Below are 19,055 nucleotides of genomic sequence, written 5' to 3' on the forward strand. Positions count from 1 at the left end.
CTAATGTGATGTAGAGATGAAATGAGATCATTCATATGTTCTCTTTTAGCTTTATGATTTGGTGGTCAAGGAGTCTATATTACCATGAGCATATATAGAGTTATGTAAGGACTATTTATGTACCAATAAGTAGAAAAAGTACAGAAAAACAAGCCACTTAAGGACCACATAAAATTGACCAGTATCTGTTTTCTCTATATAATTCTATGATTAAAACAGGATATTTCTAAAGAATCTTCTTTTCTAGAATAAGCAGCTAACCTAAATAAAAAAGAACAACACATTTACTTGAAGAATGTTTACTAACAATCATGCAGCCTGATTAGATTTTCCCTTTATTTTCTCTTGGCATTCCCCTTCTCTACCCCTTCATCTTTAGAGAACTTGCTTTAACTAAGTAAGAAGCTGAACTCTACCCAAACTTATCTGAAGCATGTATAAATATTAAAAAGGTAATATTTTTATATAACTACAAAAATATTGTAGTGAAAAGTCAAATTTTAGTTGAATAAAGGTAGTAACTAATCTGGGCATGATGGCACATGCCTATAAGCTCAGCACTCAGAAAACTGAAGCAGGATCTTGAGTTTCAGGGCTAGCTTGTGCTACATAGGAAGACCCTCTCCCACTCTTCCCCCATCCAAAAAAAGGGCAACAACTATGATACATATTAAAAAAAAACTAGGTTGGAGATATGGCTCAAGTAGTAAAATGCTCATCTGACAAGTGCAAGTTCTAATCCCATTAACACCAAAAAAAGGAACTAAATCAAATCTAATTATTTTATGGGGTGTGTGTATATGCATGCACGTACCAGTTCTAGGGCTTGAACTCAGGGCCTCTTGCTCCTGCTCCATTTTTTTTGACCATGGCACTCTACCACTTGAGCCACACCTCTAGTTTCTATTTTATATTATGATCTATATTAATTTTTTCAAATAACCTGTTAAGGGTCAATATACAGGCTTATTATTCATAATGTAGTCCAACTTTTCTGCCTTTCAAAACTAAAACAATTTTTATTTTACCTTATGTATAGCCTTGTAAGGAAGGCCTACCTTCCCCTGTTGTAGTTTTCTATGTAGCATAGGAAAAAAAAATCCAACTTGGAATCTTAGTTTCTGGGTTTTCCAACCACTATTGCTATCCTTCAAGCCTTCTATTTTATTCTACAGGATTCTCTTTACTCTTCATTCCTAAAATCAATTTACACAATATCTTATATCCTTATCTTTTTTTTTTGGTCAGTCATGGGCCTTAACTCTGGGCCTGGGCACTGCCCCTCAGCTCTTCAGTTCGAGGCTAGCATTCCACCACTTGAGCCACATTACCACTTTCGTTTTTTTCTGCTTATGTGGTACTCAGGAATGGAACCCAGGGCCTCATGCATGCAAGGCAAACACTCTACCACTGAACCACCTTTCCAGCCCCAAGTATCATTATTATTATTATTTTGCTTGTATTTCTTCAGCATGCTAGGTACCTTTCTTCCAGTTCTTTCCCCAAGAATATCTAGCAACCTATCTCTTGAATGGCAATACAGTACATATACCTTTTCTCTTTACAATCAGCAATCCCTGAATTACTACTACAAATATCTACCGAATCCCTCGTGGCCTATTTAATTCTCTTTGCCTTTCAGCACCTATCATTCCCATGTTCAATACCCAACTATCCCCTAACCTGGCACATGCTATTCAATGACCTAAATTTCCAAAGCTTATCTCTTTAACACAGCTCTCTTCCCTTTCCAGAGGTTTTCCTCCAAACTTTTATTATAAACGGCTACTGGGAGATGCTTCTGGGAGACTTAGATTAAACATGAGTCTTAGACATAGCTTTCCCCACTCCTATTGGACTAGTAAAAAGCAATTGCTCAAATCTTCCTCTTCAAGGTTCTCAGACCTTACCCCTTCAGGGCTTTTAGTCACGAAACACTATTCCTAGTCATTTCTCAATTTCTAGAGCCCACGGTCACTCTCTGAACTTGGTCCTCGGGGTCATTTCACAGCCCCTCTACCCACCCCCCAGCTTCTCAGCACATCTTGACTACACACTTAAAATAACAGTCTTCCTGGATATGTTCTCTGCTTTTCCTTAGGCTTATTCCCCACGCTTCCTGGGTTCTCCCTTAGAGATCTAACCTCCTAGTCACCCTCCCACCCCCACTCCCTGAATCTGGGAACTCTCTCTAGAACCTTCTCCAATTCTTCCTTAGATGTTCTCCATTTCTGATATCCAGTTCTCACAGTCCTCTTACTCTTGGTCCATCTTTCCCTTCAACTTTTCCCTCAGTCATTCCCCATTTTCCTCATCGCTCCCCGGCAGATCCTCTCCCGCTCTCCCTTCTCCCCCCTCCCCGACCCCACCCCCCCCCGCCCTTCCCCTCCCGATCTCAGCACTGTTCTGCTCTTTCTTCTACCTCTCCCATCCCTTCTCCTAGGGTTTCCTCCCCCCGTCCCTTAAATTACCCTCTCGGCCTCTCCAATCTTTCCCATATACCCTTCTCCCTTCAACGAGATCTGTCCTCTCATTTCCATTGCCTTGGCGCCTCCCCTAGTACCAAAACCTGCCTTTTACTTCATCTAAACATCTCCAGGCCGCCGCCAACATCTCCTCCAATTCTCAGCCTCCCTTTTCGTGCCTCTCCTTCTCCAATGGCCGAGGCCGGGCCTCTAGGGGGAAGGGGCACGAGTCACGTACCCCATTCGCATCTTGGCTCCACTCTGACCGCCCCCGCTGCCAGGTAGAGGAGGGCGAGAGGGCAGGTGGCCGAGGTGCATGCTCTTCTCTAGGGCCGACATGAAGGGGAAGACAAACCAGTCCACCACAGAATTGTCGGAGCTTCGTCCCAGGCTGAGTGCGGCCCAAGCGATCACAGCTCACTCCCCAAACGACGCCGGGTCGCCGGTGGACAGCACCCAGCTTACTGGCAACAACGCCTACCGCCCACCGGCGGCTCCGAACTCCACCCCCTCGTCTCGGCGCTTCCACCGGAAGTGCGCAACAGCTCTCGCACAAAGGAAACTGGGTAACGAAGTCTCCGGACCCCCTCTGAGGCCTAGTGGAGAACTCCGGGACCCTAGCCGGAAGAAGGAGCTCTCCATGAGGCAATGCACACTGGGCAATGGAGTCTTCTGTTGGAATACCCCGTTGCGCCTGCGCAACCGTAGATGCCTTGGGCCAACCCCGAGGAGGTAGGGTAGCAAGGCATCTTGGGTGTTGCAGTCTATTGGCAGGAGGCTTTTGGCGCCTTCCCTTTCCTTTTCCGGAGACTGTTAGCGGAAGAGCCGCGTCTTCCTGTGTCCCAGGCTGCTTAGCGGCTCCGGTTGCTGGGGAACACCGGCGCCTTGGGGAGCGATGGAGGGAGGGTACGGTTTAGGTGCTGGGACCCGAGTTGAGCTAGTGAAGAAGAGCCCCAGCTCGTCATGAAACAGCGAAAAGGTCCTGGGTCTGGGGGCAGCCATGGGCGCAAGAAGAGAGGTAAACAACCATCAGAAGTTGAGGAAAGTATAATAGAGCATGCCTGTTAGGGAGTAATTAGGGAGACAGACCCCCACCGAGTTTTAGGAAAGAAAAAGAAAAGGAGGGAAGCGAGTCTAACCAGCGAACCAGACCTTGAAAAGAATAGAAAGGAAATAGCGTCTGGGGTGGGAGGTTAAAAGAAAATAGGTGATAAATGCGAATGGGCGAAGGCTAAAGGGTACGGATAGGACAAGTACAGGAGTGTTTGGGGTAACAAAAGTAAATGTCTGAGTGTGCGTGCATGTGTGGTATTGGAGGTCCACAGGGCCTGAATGAAACGTAAGTTGGAGAGGGGAGTGTAAAGGTGACTAACATGCAACAATCACGTTTTAGATAATACTAGATCCCTCGGGACTGTAACAAAACTGGATTTGGTAAATGTCAGTTGAGTGAACGGAGCGGTTCTAATCATGAAACGTGGAAGACTATGAGCAGAAATTGGGGAGGGGGATGGTAAAAGTAGATTAAAAAGTGTGGAGTGATAGGGTGTGGAAGGATTTGAAGAAGGGATAAAGGCATAAAGGTTTCCTATGGGACTTTAGATGATGAGTGTGTAGGAAAAATAAGCTGGCCAAAGAAATGGAGAATGTTAGTTGCAGTAAGAATCACCAAACTGGAAATTAAATCAGTACAAAACTGCCTCCCAGGATGGTGACAGAGAAAACCAACGGGTGGCCCTGCATTTTTACATTATAGTCACTTTAGTGAGAATAGAGGTCTTGGGAACAAGGATTGTATAATAGGCCACAGCTTCGCATATATAAACTGGGAATAAATCTTGTTTGAGTTGTCTCACTTACTAAAACAGTTTTCAAGCAGTGTCTTTCCTAATACCAGGAGGTTCTGAGAAGGAAGAGTGTCCACTGCTGGTGTTCACTTTGTCAAAATGTTGATAGGAGGAAAGTCAAAGTAGAAATAATGTAACAGTACTATAGAAAAGATTGTCCTTGCTACAGCATGTGTATATGCAGGAATACTCATGTACACACATGCATGTAATTTTTATATTGAAATTATCCATAAAGTTTACAATGGGTCTTTTCTCTGTTATAGAGATCAAAGCTAGTATTTGTTTTTAAAACATTCAAAGATAGTTTCCAGAAAAGATACTGATTGGAAAGAAGACAGCAAGAGTCATGACTAACTGCCTTATTACATTTTGATTTGTCATCTTGAAATTTAATAAGTATCAAAGTTAATGAATATTAGATTGACAGTAATAATTAACAGAAAAATTTTGAACTATCAAGATTACTGTGCGGTCTCATTTGCTAGTTACTTCTCACATACTAGTATAGGTAGGTTAAGCTTGCTTTCTGTAGAGACTAAAATGTTTGTTTTTATTCAAAAGGCAAATTATATTTTTTATATTTAGTCTAGATTATTACTCTGTGTTCTTGGATTCTCCCATAGGTTTGAGTGACATTTCACCATCTACAAGCCTGCCGCCTCTGGTGGAAGGCCAGCTGCGCTGCTTTCTGAGACTTACTATTAATAAAGTTATATGGAAGATTGCAAAGCCTCCCACTTGTGTACTTGTCCGAGTGAGATGGTGGGGAGAAACATCAGATGGAACCCTCTTTTGCCCCAGGGATGCATTGCAGACTGAACCAAAAGCTGTGAGAACAACAACACGTTATGCTATTCGCTGTGGTCCAAAACAGTTTACTTCTTATCTAACAGGTATGTTTTTGTTTTATCATTTTAGCTCTAGACAAATATGTAGGCCTAAAGCATTTGCTTATGGTTGTCAGTAACAGATGTTACTATGTACCTAGGAATGCAAAAAAGGGCTGAAGGGCATGGCTTAGGTGGGAGAAATCTGCCTAGCAAGCATAAGGTCCCAAGTTCAAATCCAAGTATCATCAAAAGAGAGAGAATCAAGTAGAAATCAAAATTCTATCAATTATAATTTCACAAATAAGTTTAGTTATTATGGTAAGCTTATGTAAGAAGATTCATACTTTTTGTATTACGAACCCCAAACTTAAATCCTTACATGATATTTTTATATAATTTATCAAATGAGAGATTTGATATTCATTTAAAAAAAAAGGTATCTTTTAATGTAACACCCAACTGGCATACCTTTATTTGAGCATCCCATAGGGTAATTGGCATGTGAACATTTAGGTTGATGTTACCAACTACAGGATTTTGTGATCCCCTTTCTTCGTCTGTAAAATGAGATCAAATTAGCTACTCTTTCACATTCTAGGTATTTTCATGAGGTTGCAACCTGCTTGAATAGGAAGCATACAGGTTTACACATATACCATCTAGAGGTTGAACTCTGTTTTTAGAATCAGATTGCTGTTTGATACTGGGAGGTTTCTAAGATCTTAGAGCTCTAGTTTCCTGGGAATAATTCTACCACAACAAAAGTGAAGGGTAAAGGTCAGAAGTTGTTAAACATTAAGCATTTTCTCCTGGAAACAATGAATGGTGAATAATGAAGTAGAGTAGTGTACACTTTATAATTGGGTAAAACTGAATCCCAATTCTAGCATTTTAAAGTTCAGTGAACTTAGATATGTTACATGACTCTCCGACCTTGTTTTATCTCCAACTGTACTTAAAAATCACTTACAGGTTTGTAAAGAGAGTTAATGGAACATGGAAGAACCTGTCTAATAGTAAATAGGCAGCAAATGTTGATCTATTTCCCTTAACTCCCCATGTAAATGTCATTTTATAGTCTACAAAGCTCCTTTGCACCTGCTAATTCATTTGATTTTTTTTTTAAGAAAACCTGTCTGACTAGGTAACAAAGAGGCAATGGTATGTTAAGTAATTTGCCTGAAGTCATGTAACAGTCATTCTACAACACTCTGTGAGAGGACACTCTACTATGTGATCTACATGTACCCTAATTCCTCACATAGCAGTGATAAGAGGTATCTGATGCCTATGTTACTCAAAAAGAGCTTATTACTATTGGAGCCAATACACAACCACAGATCTTCTCATTATATGTCCTGCATGGTAACATTAAAATGTTTTCTCAACTTTGGCAAGAAGAAAATCTACAAGTTACATGTCTTAAAATGATCTTAGATTCCATTTCATAGATTATGCTTTCCAGGAGTAGGCAAAATAACAAACAAAAAAAGTAGGATGTTTAGAGCTATGCAAGAGCAGCCCTTTCTCTAATTCAAACTAGAATAATAATAAATGAATTAAGATATGTTATTGTATTTCAAAACCAAAGCCTCAATTCTTGAAATGTATATTTAGCAGTACTCTTTTTTCTTTAGTGCAAGTTACTTGTCATTCTTCTCTAAAACTCTATTGTTCTTTTGATCTTGGTCTCATACTCCCTTTCTCTCCCCACCCCAAAATAGTGTGGTAAGTGCAGGCCTAGTTTTTTGGAAATCAATGTTTTAAGTTAAAAAAAAAAAGTGGGGGCTGGGAAGGTGGCTCAGTGGTAGAGCGCTTGACTTGCATGCATGAGGCCCTGGGTTCAATTCCTCAGCACCACATAAGCAAAAAGAAAAAGTGGCACTGTGGCTCAAGCGGTAGAGTGCTAGCCTGGAGCTGAAGAGATGAGGGACAGCGCCCAGGCCCAGAGTTCAGGCCCCACGACCGGACCCCCCCCCCAAAAAAAAAAAAGTGTTTCATTGTATACAACTCTGTCTACCTAAAAAATATGTATATATATTATATATATATATATATGACTATGTTATAATTGTTTCTGATTAGATATGGCTGTGTTGGTGCTGGATGTAATCACCAAATCTGATCATCTTCCAATTGGTAGAGTTCAAATCAGTGGCCTAGCTCAGCTTTCTCCAACCCATCAAATCAATGGAATGTTTACCATCATTTCACCAACATCTAAGAAACTTGGAGACCTTCAGGTAAAAATATTTCAATTCTTTACTATATGTGCAATAAAACTTGAATGGAAATAGCCTGAGTAGTTAGGATTACAGGTATAAGCTGCCAGCAACCAGCATGATACTGTATTTTCAGTTCATTCCATTCTATTAGTAAGATGTTTAATTGTTTTTAAATTTGTGTTTTAAACTTTTTATTTATGGGATTTCAATTTGATTTTTTTTCAGGATTTCTGTCTATTGAATTTTTTCATATCCTGGCTTGTCTTCATTCAACTGTTTGTTTTTGTCTTTGTGTTTGTACAGCTGTTAGTTTGATTCTTTAATTCATTCACTCATATGCTTGCATACATTCTTTTTTATTTCATTGATAGCACTTTTTTTTTTTTTGTCAGTCATGGGGCTCGAACTATGGGCTGGGTGCTATCTGTCAGCTCTTCAGGTCAAGGCTAGCGTGCTACCACTTGAGCCACATCTGGCCTTTTCTGTTTATGTGGTGCTAAGGAATTGAACCCAGGGCCTCATGCATGCCAGGCAAGCACTCTACCACTGAACCACCTTCCCAGCCCAAGTTTTTTTTTTTTTTTTTATCCATTGTGGGGCTTGAACTCTGGATCTGGGTGCTGTCCCTGAGCTCTTCAACTCAAGGCAAATGCTCTACCACTTGAGCCACAGCACCACTTCCAGCTTTTCTGCTTATGTGGTGCTTAGGAATAGAACCCAGGGCCTCATGCAGGGCCTCATGCTTGCAAGGTAAACACTCTACCCCTGAGCCACCTTCTCAACCCTGTTCAAGTTCTTTATAGTAGAATTATTGACTTTTGTAGGGGACACGTTACCTTGTTGTCATATTTTCATATTAGGGTTTATACATCTATGATCAGGTCATAGATTAGAAGGTTTTGTTTTTCGTTGTTGTTGTTGTTTTTGCCAGTCCTGGGGCTTGAACTCAGGGCCTAGGCACTGTCCCTGAGCTTCTTTTGCTCAAGGCTCATGCTCTACTACTTGAGCCACAGTGCCACTTGCAGTTTTTTCTGTGTATGTGGTACTGAGGAATCAAACCCAGGGCTTATGCATGCTAGATAAGCACTCTACTACTAAGCCACATTCCCAGTCCATTGATTAGAAGTTTTAATCACTTGTAGTCTTTTGATTGAAATAGTCTCAATGTTCAGGCAAGATAGTGTAGCAGCCAGGTTGTAGTGTTATTTCTCCCTCTAAGCTAAGGAATACAGATCAATAGCCAAGCATTCACTCAAATGCTCAGATCAGTGGGCCTAATCTCCAACACTACTCAAATTAAGTACTGTTAAGGTAAACTAGTTGGAGTGTTTTGTAGAAAGGTCACTTGTCTGCTTCTGAGATGCTTTCAACTGTAGAAATGTCCTTTCTTTGTGTACTGAGAGATGCTGTTGGCTGTAGAGAGCTTTCTCCCTGTAGTCTGGTCAGGTGCCCACTTGATCCATGTGCCCCCACCCACCCAATTTGTGCCCCTAGGGGCAACAAATGTCGAGGCCTTCACATAACTGCCAGGTGCATCAGAGAATGAGGGAAGCAAACACAGCACTGAGCTCTGTTCTTGCTAGAGATAAACAGAGGGACCTAATCACTCTGGCTTATTGGTCTTAATACATCTAGCCCCCTTCCAGCAATTCACTTCCTGTGTGATGAAGAGACTATGAAGTTTTGTTATTCTGGACTCTGGGCTCTCAGCCCTGTCAGCAAACACATACTAGGACACTGTTCCCAGTGTCTCACTGTGGTTTGTAGGGGTTAGAGGTAAGAAGGGCATGACTACAAAATGTCTGTATAAGGGTGTTATTTAAGATGATGGGTGTGTGTGTGTGTGTGTGTGTGTGTGTGTGTGTGTGTGTGTGTGTGTATTCCAGTACCAGATCTTTGTAATTTCAGTCTGGCATTTTACTGGTTAATTGAGATGGAATCTCACAGACTTTTCTACCTGGACTGGCTTTGAACTGAGATCCTCCAGTCTGAACTTCCTGAAGAGCTAGGATTACAGGCATGAGCCATTGCTTAGTTGTTATATATCTTTATTGTTTGGTGGTTATATGTGTCTATTCAAATGTAAAAACTCATAGATTGATTTTATTGTAACAAAATTTTTTTTTGAAAAATAACCATAGATGTAATGGTAAACAGAAGTTATCACTGTCTCACATTGGGATGTACTTCATGACTGGAGTACATAGCCTGACTAACATTGTAAGTCTACTGCAGCTAATTTTTGCTACATGAGAATGGGGACCCAGCATTGTTAGAACTGTTTGTTTGCTTGTTTTTTTAAAGAGAAGCCAAAGATCCAGATTTTTATAAGATATGTGACTTTTAAAAACATGTATATAGTTGTTGTTGTTGTTGTTGTTGTTGTTCATGGGGCCTGAACTCTGAGCCTGGGTGCTGTCCCTGCACTCTTCAGCTTAAGGCAAGCGTTCTACCTCTTGAGCCACAGCGCCACTTCCGGTTTTCTAGTGGTTTATTGGAGATCAGAGTCTCACAGACTTTTCTGCCTGGGCTGGCTTTGAACCATGATCCTCAGATCTCAGCCTCCTGAGTAGCTAGGATTACAGGCATGAGCCACCGGCACCCAGCTTTTTAAATATTTTAAAAATGTTTTCTTATATGCTGTGTGGACCAGCATACAGTAAATAGTTGACTACTAATTTACTGTCTCTGATACTGATAGATGTTACAGATATAGTGGGTAATTATAGGCAATTTAATATTAAAAAGAGCCTTGAGTCACTGCTAAGAAGGCAGATGAGCATCCTTAAGGGTTGCTCTGTTATGGATGGGAAAGCATATGGTATATGGGGATGGTGTGGGTTTCAGAAAATGTTGCTGTATTTAGATGATGGAGGGTTCATCTGAAAATAGCACTGGGAAAGAGAAAGACAGCTTCTCTTTTACTGGCAAATGAAAATTGTTGCCACTGGAGAAGACTTTGGGAAAATGAGGCCATTTTATGGACCAGTACAGTGGTCAGATACTTTGTATAACATAGAAAGTCTGGTTGAGGGGTACAGTTCAGTAGTAGAGCACATGCTCATAATGAATGAGTACCTAGGAGAGAATCAACACAGAGTAACTGTGGACTAGGGAAACATGGCTGAAGTAGACAAGAGTGAAGTTCTAGGAGATGATTGCAGGAATAATTGGGTACAGTGTGAGAAGCAGAAGGCTTAGGCGTAGATGTCCAATGGATGAGAATTCCCTCTGACTAGAGTTTGCCTCAGCTCTGTCAGCTGGCTATGCATAGTTAAGATTCTTAGCCTAGTTGTTAGTATTCTGTTCCTGGAAACCATCCTGACACTATTCCTCCCTTGTTCCCCCCAGTTTGGCCCTCTCTTTACTGTCCCCACAGCACCTTGTACACTTACATTAAATTATTTTTTTAAGTTCACCTACTACATGATGCAATCCTTTCTGCTCAGGATCCATGTTTTAGTCACCTTTTTGCTCAGGCTGGTAACAGAGCTAGTAGTAGTTGTGTAACTAGGTAGAAGAGTTAGGCCAGCTCCCAAGTTTCACTGAAAGATAAATGAAAAAAAGGGGCAGAATTATTGTGACTCTTTCTTCACTAGCTAATGGTAGAACAGGCTTATATGAGTTGCTTTCTTACTGGTTGAGATCTGCTTAAGACAAAAGCAAAAGTTAATGGCCAGTCATCAGATCACTATTAAGGCCAGGAACACAGCCTTTATTATTCCTAGGACCTCCTCTATTTCTAGAACATGATAACAAATGATAAATGTTAAGGGACACTTACACATTTGGGTAGCTAGGATTTTAGGTGATATTATTACAGTGATCACCTCATTGCACATGGCATTCTTTTTTTTGGGGGGGGGGGGTCCGGTCATGGGGCCTGAACTCTGGGCCTGGGCGCTGTCCCTCAGCTCTTCAGCTGAAAGGTAGCGCTCTGCCACTTGAGCCACAATGCCACTTCCAGCTTTTTTCTTTTTGCTTATGTGGTGCTGAGGAATCGAACCCAGGGCCTCAAGCATGCAAGGCAAGCGCTCTACCACTGAGCCACCTTCCCAGCCCCGCACATGGCATTCTTATAGGAGAATCTAATATATATATATGCATTTTATATTTCTGGATTCATGATCAGAATTCTTCTCAAGGTCTAGACTTACTGAATTTCTCTGATCAAAATATCACATTGACCTTCCTAGAGATATCTTTAAATATGTAACTGTAATTTTTCACTTTTGTTTTAGGCCATTTATCATTATTTGACTGTCTTTGGCATTTCTTCTACTTTGTCATTGAAACTGAAATTTAAATACTGCTACATCTTTCTTTTGGCATATATTCTTCAATTTCATCTCCAGAATTTTGCTTTTAGCTGTATTTTTATTCCTCCACTGAGCTTTTTACAGGACTGGAGAATTTTACAATAGAGAATTTGAACTCTAAGTAAAGAAAAAATGAGGAAACTTATTTTTTCAATGCTAGCTTTCACTGTTTTGTCCAACATGGTCCCAAACTCTTTGGTCCAGGCAATATTCCTGCCTTAGCCTCCTTAGTAGTTAGGACTATAGTCTTACACCTCTAGATCTGACAGAAAGTTACCATTTCATTGTAGTATTTTTCCCTCTGTACTAGTATAGAACTAGGGACGTATTTGTCCCAAGTAACTAACAATAAGGTAGAGGTACTGTGTCATTCAGTTATTTGTCAGATGACTAGGTCTATTTTGGCTTGAATACTGGACCTATAATACTGTGCCAATTTGCTTATAGAAAACTGAAGAAAATGGTCCTCAAGGAGTTCATAATCTATTTTTTTTTTTTTGGGTCCGGTCATGGGGCCTGAACTCTAGGCCTGGGCTCTGTCCCTCAGCTCTTCAGCTCAAGGCTAGCGCTCTACCACATGAGCCACAGTGCCACTTCCAGCTTTTTTCTTCTTATGTGGTGCTGAGGAATTGAACCCAGGGCCTCATGCATGCAAGGCAAGCGCTCTACCACTGAGCCACCTTCCTAGCCCGGAGTTCATAATCTAATCAGCATGATAAATAAGTTTAAAAGTCCAAATAGCTGAGTGCCAGTGGCTCACACCTGTAATCCCAGCTATTCAGAAGGCTGATATCTAAGGATTGAAGTCTAAAGCCAGTCTAGGCATGAGAGTTTGAGAGATCCTTATCTCAAGTTAATATTTTTTTGAAAAGGCAGGGGAGAGGAGGGCTGTGGCTCAAAGTGATAGAGTGCTAACTTTGAGCCAAAAAGTACCCCAGCCCCAAGTTCATGCCCCAGGCCTGGCGTGCGTGCACATGCGCGCGCGCACAGACACACACACACACACACACACACACACACACACACACACACACACACACACACACGAGTACAAATGTTTTTCTCATCCTCTGAAAAAAAAAACCTTCAACTTATGGTAATATACTTTCCTGATAGGGTTATTTCATCACCAAAGCTTTTCCATATGAGTACCTTAGCACAGTTTGTAGCTTGTAGTAAAGTATCTAGTAAATACTGGGTGTGCGGATCTATTGATGGGCAGATATGTAGAATCATGAAGAAGGCAATGAATGTGACATCTCTACCTGGACATAAAGAATTAATGCTGGAGTAAATTGATATACAGAGGCATAAAGCGCTGAAATATAAGGTACCTTATAGATACCCCCTAAGTTATTGGCTTATCTAGAACAGAGGAATTAAGGAATATTTAGAACATAGTGAGAAATGAAGCTTTTGAAGTAAGCAGGAAGTTAGAAATAATCTTGTAAAGAATGTGGGACAATAATTTGTATCAAGCTAAGAAATCCTAAAGAAAATTACATGTCTCTTTCAGGTCTCACTTGCTCTGGAACCTCTGTCAGAAACTTACGACAGCTACAGCCCTCTACCTATCACTGACATGGTAGAAAATGTGCTTTTATCTGAGCAAGGATTCAGAGGAAATACCAAAAACATAAGAATTGCTGGGAAAGAATTAGTAGCCAACAGTAGTAGATCAACTACACCAAGGTAATTAATTACCAACACCTAATACCAGTCTGTTAGCTAACTTTCATTGTACTCTTGATTTGTCTTTCATTTGTACTTAACTGCAAAACTAAAAAAAATCCCTTATTTAACAGATAACTGCTAAGCACCACTAATGGTACTAGTTGGAAATTTGCAAGACTCAGTCCTTCAGTGAATCACATGTTCAGCATGCCCAGCACCAAAAATAGCAGCCAAAAAAAAAAAAAAAACCAACCAAAAAAACCCCTCTACGTGATTCCTATTTTGAAGGAAAATCACCAGAAATAAATATGACTAAATTGTTTACCAGTGCTATGATAGATGAAATGAGAATGAGATGAGATGAGAATGCTATGAGAAAGAGCAAAAGGGCATTACTGTATGAAACTGAAGGGATAAGAGCAATAGATTTTTGTTTTGTGTAATTATTTATGAAGCATTTGCTTTATATCAAGCTCTGTGGTGACCTCCTCCCTTGTGGGTGTGTTGAGGAGGTGGGGGAGTGCTGAGCTCTTTATTTCACTGTTTCACATTAACTCCAAACCCACAACTATAGGTAAAGCATCTATTATTTCTTTAGTTTAGAAGAGGAAAAACAAATTTACAAAGTTGCATTATAAGCAAATTCCCTCTTTGAAAGTCCAAGCTATGTCACTATCACTGATTTTTTTTCTAAGCTCTGGCAAAGTGGAATGTTACCATGAAGGATTATTTATAGCTGACATTCTCCTTTTTCAAAAAAAAACAACAGGGGGAAGGACCACTTGTACTTTCCAGAGAACTCTAATACAGGAAAGGATTCTTTCTTTGGACTACAGCACCATCTAAATTCAGGGCAGAGTTTAGAGTCTGTAACTCTGAAAGGCAAAGCTCCACGGAAACGTATGTCCCTTCTCAACAGTTCTGAATTCCAGCCTCAAATTAGGACAGTTGCCAAGAGTTACAGTGACTCATGTGTTCTTCCTTCAAACAACCCTCCTACCAAGGACCTTCTTTCAGGTACAAATAGACTTGTGAACTGAGAATAAGCTATATTTATTGGGTTGTTCTACTTGTTAACCAGCCTCCAAAGGAAACCAAGGCTTATCTTCAAATAAAAAAGCCAAATAAGAAAGATTTACTCAAGTCCAGGCATCCCTAGGAAACTACTAAGTCCTTTCTTTTTTCTTTTTTTTTTTTTTTGTCAGTTGTGGGGCTTGAACTTGGCCTGGATGCTGTCCCTCAGCTCTTCAGCTCAAGGCTATTGCTCTACCACTTGAGCCACAGTGTCACTTCCTGGTTTCCTGGTGGTTTATTGGAGATAAGAGTCTCACAGACTTTCCTGCCCAGGCTGGCTTTGAACTGTGATCCTCATATTGCAACCTCCTGAGTAGCTAGGATTACAGGTGTGAGCCACCAGTGCCTGGCTTACTAAGTCCTTTCTTTAAAAAAAAAAAATTAATAGCTAGATGCTGGTGGCTTATACCTGTAATCCTAGCTATTCAGAAGGCTAAGGTCTAAGGAATGTGGTTTAAAGCCAGCGAGGCAGGAAAGTCTAAGAGACTCTCATGTCCAATAAACTACAAAAAAAAAAAAAACAGAAGTAGAGCTATGGCTCAAGTGGTAGAGCACTAGCCCTAAGCAAAAGAAGCTTAGGGATAGCACCCAGGTCCTGAGTTCACTGAGTTCAAGCCAAGAACCAGCATTATATAAACCACCAGTTATATCGAAGCCACCAGTTGTATTTTTAATTGACATATAGTAATTGAATGTATTTATGGGATATATGTGACATTTCATTACATGTGTATAATGAGTAATGGTCAGATCAAGGTAATTAGCATTTATAGACATTTCTCATTTCTTTGTGTTGGAAATGTTCAAAATTGGCATTATAACCATTCTGAAATGTTTAACTAATTGTTGTCAATCATAGGTAACTTATTCCTCCTATTCAGTTGTAAACCCCCTGTACCTTCTAACCATATGTTATGCTGCATCCCCCTTCCCAGACCCTTCCCAAGCTTTGAGATCTACATAATATAAATGAAAAGAAACACTATGCCTTTACATAGTTTCTACACTTCCATCCATAACTTCTAAATTAGGTTCTTATAATTGTAGGTTTGAGGAAGGGGCCTATTAAACCTAGAAATGAGATTAAAGCTTTTTTTTTTTTTTTTTTGTCGGACGTGGGGCCTGAACTCTGGGCCTGGGCACTATCCTTTAGCTCTTCAGCTCAAGGCTAGTGCTCTACCACTTGAGCCGTAGTACCACTTATGGTGCTAAGGAATCGAACCCAGAGCCTTATGCATACAAGGCAAACAATCCACCACTGAGCTACCTTCCCAGCCCCATAAAGCTTTTATTATAGAGAAAAATTAGTCTTTTTTGTTTCCAAATAATTCAAAGCATATAAGGTTTTTTGTCTTACCAGAATTATTTACTCATGCCATTGTATAGAGAGTTGTGCCAAATTTATTTCACATTCTAAAAACATCTAGTCTATAGAATGTGACCAAACTTCTGATTTTAAGCCTAAGAATTAAATTCTGTTGAATCCAAATAGTAGTAGAAAGATGACAAAAGTGTAACCTAAAATAAGAAGCAACAAGAACAGAATTATAATTATCTCAGGTTAAGGAGTGATACAAAAGCAGTAAGTTAGCAGGGAGTGGGTGGGTCACACCTGTAATCCTAGTAACTCTGGAGGCTGAGAACTGAGGATCGCAGTTCAAAGCCAGCCCGGGCAGGAAAGTCTGTGAGACGCTAATCTCAATAAACTACCAGAAATCAGAAGTGGCGCTGTGGCTCAAGTGATAGAATGCTAGCCTTGAGCTGAAGAGGTTCAGGGACAGTGCTCAGGTCCTGAGTTCCAGCCCCACAACCGACAAAAAAAGGGGAAAAAAAGTCAACTTGGGGAGAGGGGAAAAGTGGAAGAAAATAAGGTAGAAAGAAGGTAACACTGTTTAAAAAGAATTGTACTGATTACCTTACTTATGTAACACCTATGTTCATCACCTTTACTATAAGATATAAATTTTAGAGGTAGGTAGGTAGATAGATAGATAGATAGATAGATAGATAGATAGATAGATAGATAGATAGATAGATAGATAGATAGACAGACAGATAGACAGATAGACAGATAGTTCAGTAAGGTATCTAGGTATAAAAACAAACAGTAGGCATTACTAACTTTTTTTTTTAACACCTTTTTTTTTTGCCGGTCGTGGGGCCTGAACTCTGGGCCTGGGTGCTGTCCCTCAGCTCTTCAGCTCAAGGCTAGTGCTCTGCCACTTGAGCCACAGCGCCACTTCTGGCTTTTTCTGCTTATGTGGTGCTGAGGAATCGAACCCAGGGTCTCATGCATGCAAGGCAAGCACTCTACCACTGAGCCACCTTCACAGCCCATTACTAACTTTTTATATAAGTATTATAACAGTTGAAAACCTGAGGATAGAACAGCTCACAAGGTCAGTGTCTTTTAGAAGAGAAATTTTATTTGTTGATGTGATAGTATTAACCTAGTTGAAGCTTAGTAAACACTTAGTGAATATCCTCAAGGAATTCTCCAGCTAAGGGGAAGGTAGACAACAAAGCCATTAAATAGCCCTAGATAAGTCCTGTGATAGAAGAATATGCACTAAAGAGTGGAGTATTTCTTCTGGATTTAGGGGTTTTCATTTTTTGCTTTTGCTGCCTTCAGCTCTGTTAGAACAAGGCAATAAACTGCGTAATGCCATGGTGATTTCTGCAATGAAATCAAGCCCAGACACTAGCATGATGTTAGACAATGTTCATCCTCCTCTGAAGGAAGACTCCCTTAGATCATCTACAAGGTAAGTTACAGCATAGACACAAACCTCAACAATTGATTTCTTAATAGCTGTTTACACATGGTTTTTGTCAAGTTATGAACAGGATAATCCCAAAAGTGTCCAGTAAATGATTCTTAAGGTTTTAAATAAGAAGGCAAAAATAGAAGTTAAGATTCTCAAAATCTAGTCCCAGTCCTGGCACTTGCTAAATATGTAAATGAGTAAATTCTTTGCTCTCTCAGAATAGGAACACTTTTATATAAAATGGAGCTATTTTCTCTCCAACCTACAGAAATCAAATCTTATGCAGGAAAGTGATGCAAAAGTCTGTGTTAATTTTTTGAGTCAGTCCAGTTCCTTGTCATCTTTCTTAGCTCAATTTATTATGATTTAGATTTTGTTCCATCTGTTAGCCAGTCAATAAGAAAGTATTTTCCCACAACTTAGACTCAAAGCCTTGTCTAACAATCAATTTAAAGACCACATAGAAGATCACCTCCTCCCACCGAATGAGAATACAGTTTGGAATCCTGACACAAAAACTGATACTGAAGCTATACAGTTGCTATTAGGCAGGTAAGTGGTCTTAACTTGCTTTTTTCCTTTTAAGATCTTCCTCCAATTCACCAAGTATCTTGTTAAATTTATCCTCTTAAAGCAACACTTCCTTAGATTAACCAGGTTAATTCCTGTTCCTCAAATTACTACTCATTGCCTACTAAATAAAAATCCATTCTTTTTTTTTTTTTTTTGGTTGGTCGTAGGGATTGAACTCTGGGCCTGGGCACTGTCCCTGTGCTCTTCAGCTCAAGGTAAGTGCTGTACCTCTTGAGCCATAGAGCCACTTCCGGTTTTCTAGTGGTTTATTAGAAATCAGTCTCATGGACTTTTCTGCCTGGTCTGGCTTTGAACTATGATCCTCAGATCTCAACCTCCTGAGTAGCTAGGATTACAGGCATGAGCCACCAGCGCCCAGCTAAAAATCCATTCTTTAAATAAACATCCAGTCTGTAAATCCTCATTTACAGAATTGTCACCAACCTACCTACCCATTATTGTCTGAAGGACAGACAACCAGGCATCAGTGGCTCACACCTGTAATTCTACATGCTTAGGAAGCTGAGATCTTGAGGTTGTTTTTTTTTTGGGTCCCGTCGTGGGGCCTGAACTCTGGGCCTGGGCACTGTCCCTCAGCTCTTCAGCTCAAGGCTAGCGCTTGAGCTGTAGCTCCACTTCCAGCTTTTTCTGCTTATATGGTGCTGAGGAATCGAACTTGGCCTCAAGCATGCAAGGCAAGCACTCTACTACTGAGCTACCTTCCCAGCCAAGTTTGGACTTCTTCTAGGGAAATTTCAGGTTACATAATCATTTGGTATGCTAGTGATAGGACAGATAGAGTGAGAAGAGGTAGCATAGAAAAGGGGAAGTGAAAGCTAGATTTTGAAAGATTTTGAGTATTTATGTTAAAGAGCTTGGATTTCACATTAAAAATTGGAGAGGTAGGGCTGGGAAGGTGGCTCAGTGGTAGAGCACGTGCCTTGAATGCATGAGGCCCTGGGTTCGATTCCTCAGCACTACATAAGCAGAAAGAAAAAAGCCGGAAGTGACGCTGTGGCTCAAGTAGTAGAGCGCTAGCCTTGAGCTGAAGAGCTGAAGGACAGCGCCCAGGCCCAGAGTTTAGGCCCCACAACCAGACCCCCCCCCCCCCAAAAAAAAAAACAAAACTGGGTGCTGGGAAGGTGGCTCAGTGGTAGAGTGCTTGCCTTGCATGCCTGAGGCCCTGGATTCGATTCCTCAGCACCACATAAGCAAAAAGAAAAAAGCTGGAAGTGGCACTATGGCTCAAGTGGTAGAGTGCTAGCCTTGAGCTGAAG

At 40.7% G+C, this 19,055-nt stretch overlaps 2 protein-coding genes across 5 annotated transcripts in view; one reads left to right on the plus strand and one right to left on the minus strand.

The window, feature by feature from the left end:
• Ppme1 (protein phosphatase methylesterase 1) overlaps positions 1-2,990 on the minus strand; it is a 48,691-nt gene extending 45,701 nt beyond the window's left edge. The window contains exon 1 of the mRNA XM_042687278.1: positions 2,704-2,990. Within this exon, the coding sequence (XP_042543212.1) occupies positions 2,704-2,804 (101 nt within the window). The 5' untranslated portion in view covers positions 2,805-2,990. The remainder of the gene's footprint in view (positions 1-2,703) is intronic.
• A 326-nt stretch (positions 2,991-3,316) lies between these two features.
• C2cd3 (C2 domain containing 3 centriole elongation regulator) overlaps positions 3,317-19,055 on the plus strand; it is a 107,346-nt gene continuing 91,607 nt past the window's right edge. For 3 of the 4 annotated variants that reach the window (XM_042687238.1, XM_042687247.1, XM_042687266.1), the window contains exons 1-7: positions 3,317-3,483; positions 4,939-5,208; positions 7,231-7,388; positions 13,206-13,381; positions 14,133-14,380; positions 17,070-17,202; positions 17,629-17,757. In XM_042687238.1, the coding sequence (XP_042543172.1) occupies positions 3,429-3,483; positions 4,939-5,208; positions 7,231-7,388; positions 13,206-13,381; positions 14,133-14,380; positions 17,070-17,202; positions 17,629-17,757 (1,169 nt within the window). In that variant the 5' untranslated portion in view covers positions 3,317-3,428. Of the gene's footprint in view, positions 3,484-4,938; positions 5,209-7,230; positions 7,389-13,205; positions 13,382-14,132; positions 14,381-17,069; positions 17,203-17,628; positions 17,758-19,055 lie in introns of those variants that run through there. The other variant, XM_042687257.1, reaches the window with a different exon arrangement.

Source organism: Dipodomys spectabilis, unplaced genomic scaffold (genome assembly GCF_019054845.1).
Source record: "Dipodomys spectabilis isolate Male_0828 unplaced genomic scaffold, ASM1905484v1 ptg000003l, whole genome shotgun sequence".
Classification (NCBI taxonomy): Eukaryota; Metazoa; Chordata; class Mammalia; order Rodentia; family Heteromyidae; genus Dipodomys; species Dipodomys spectabilis.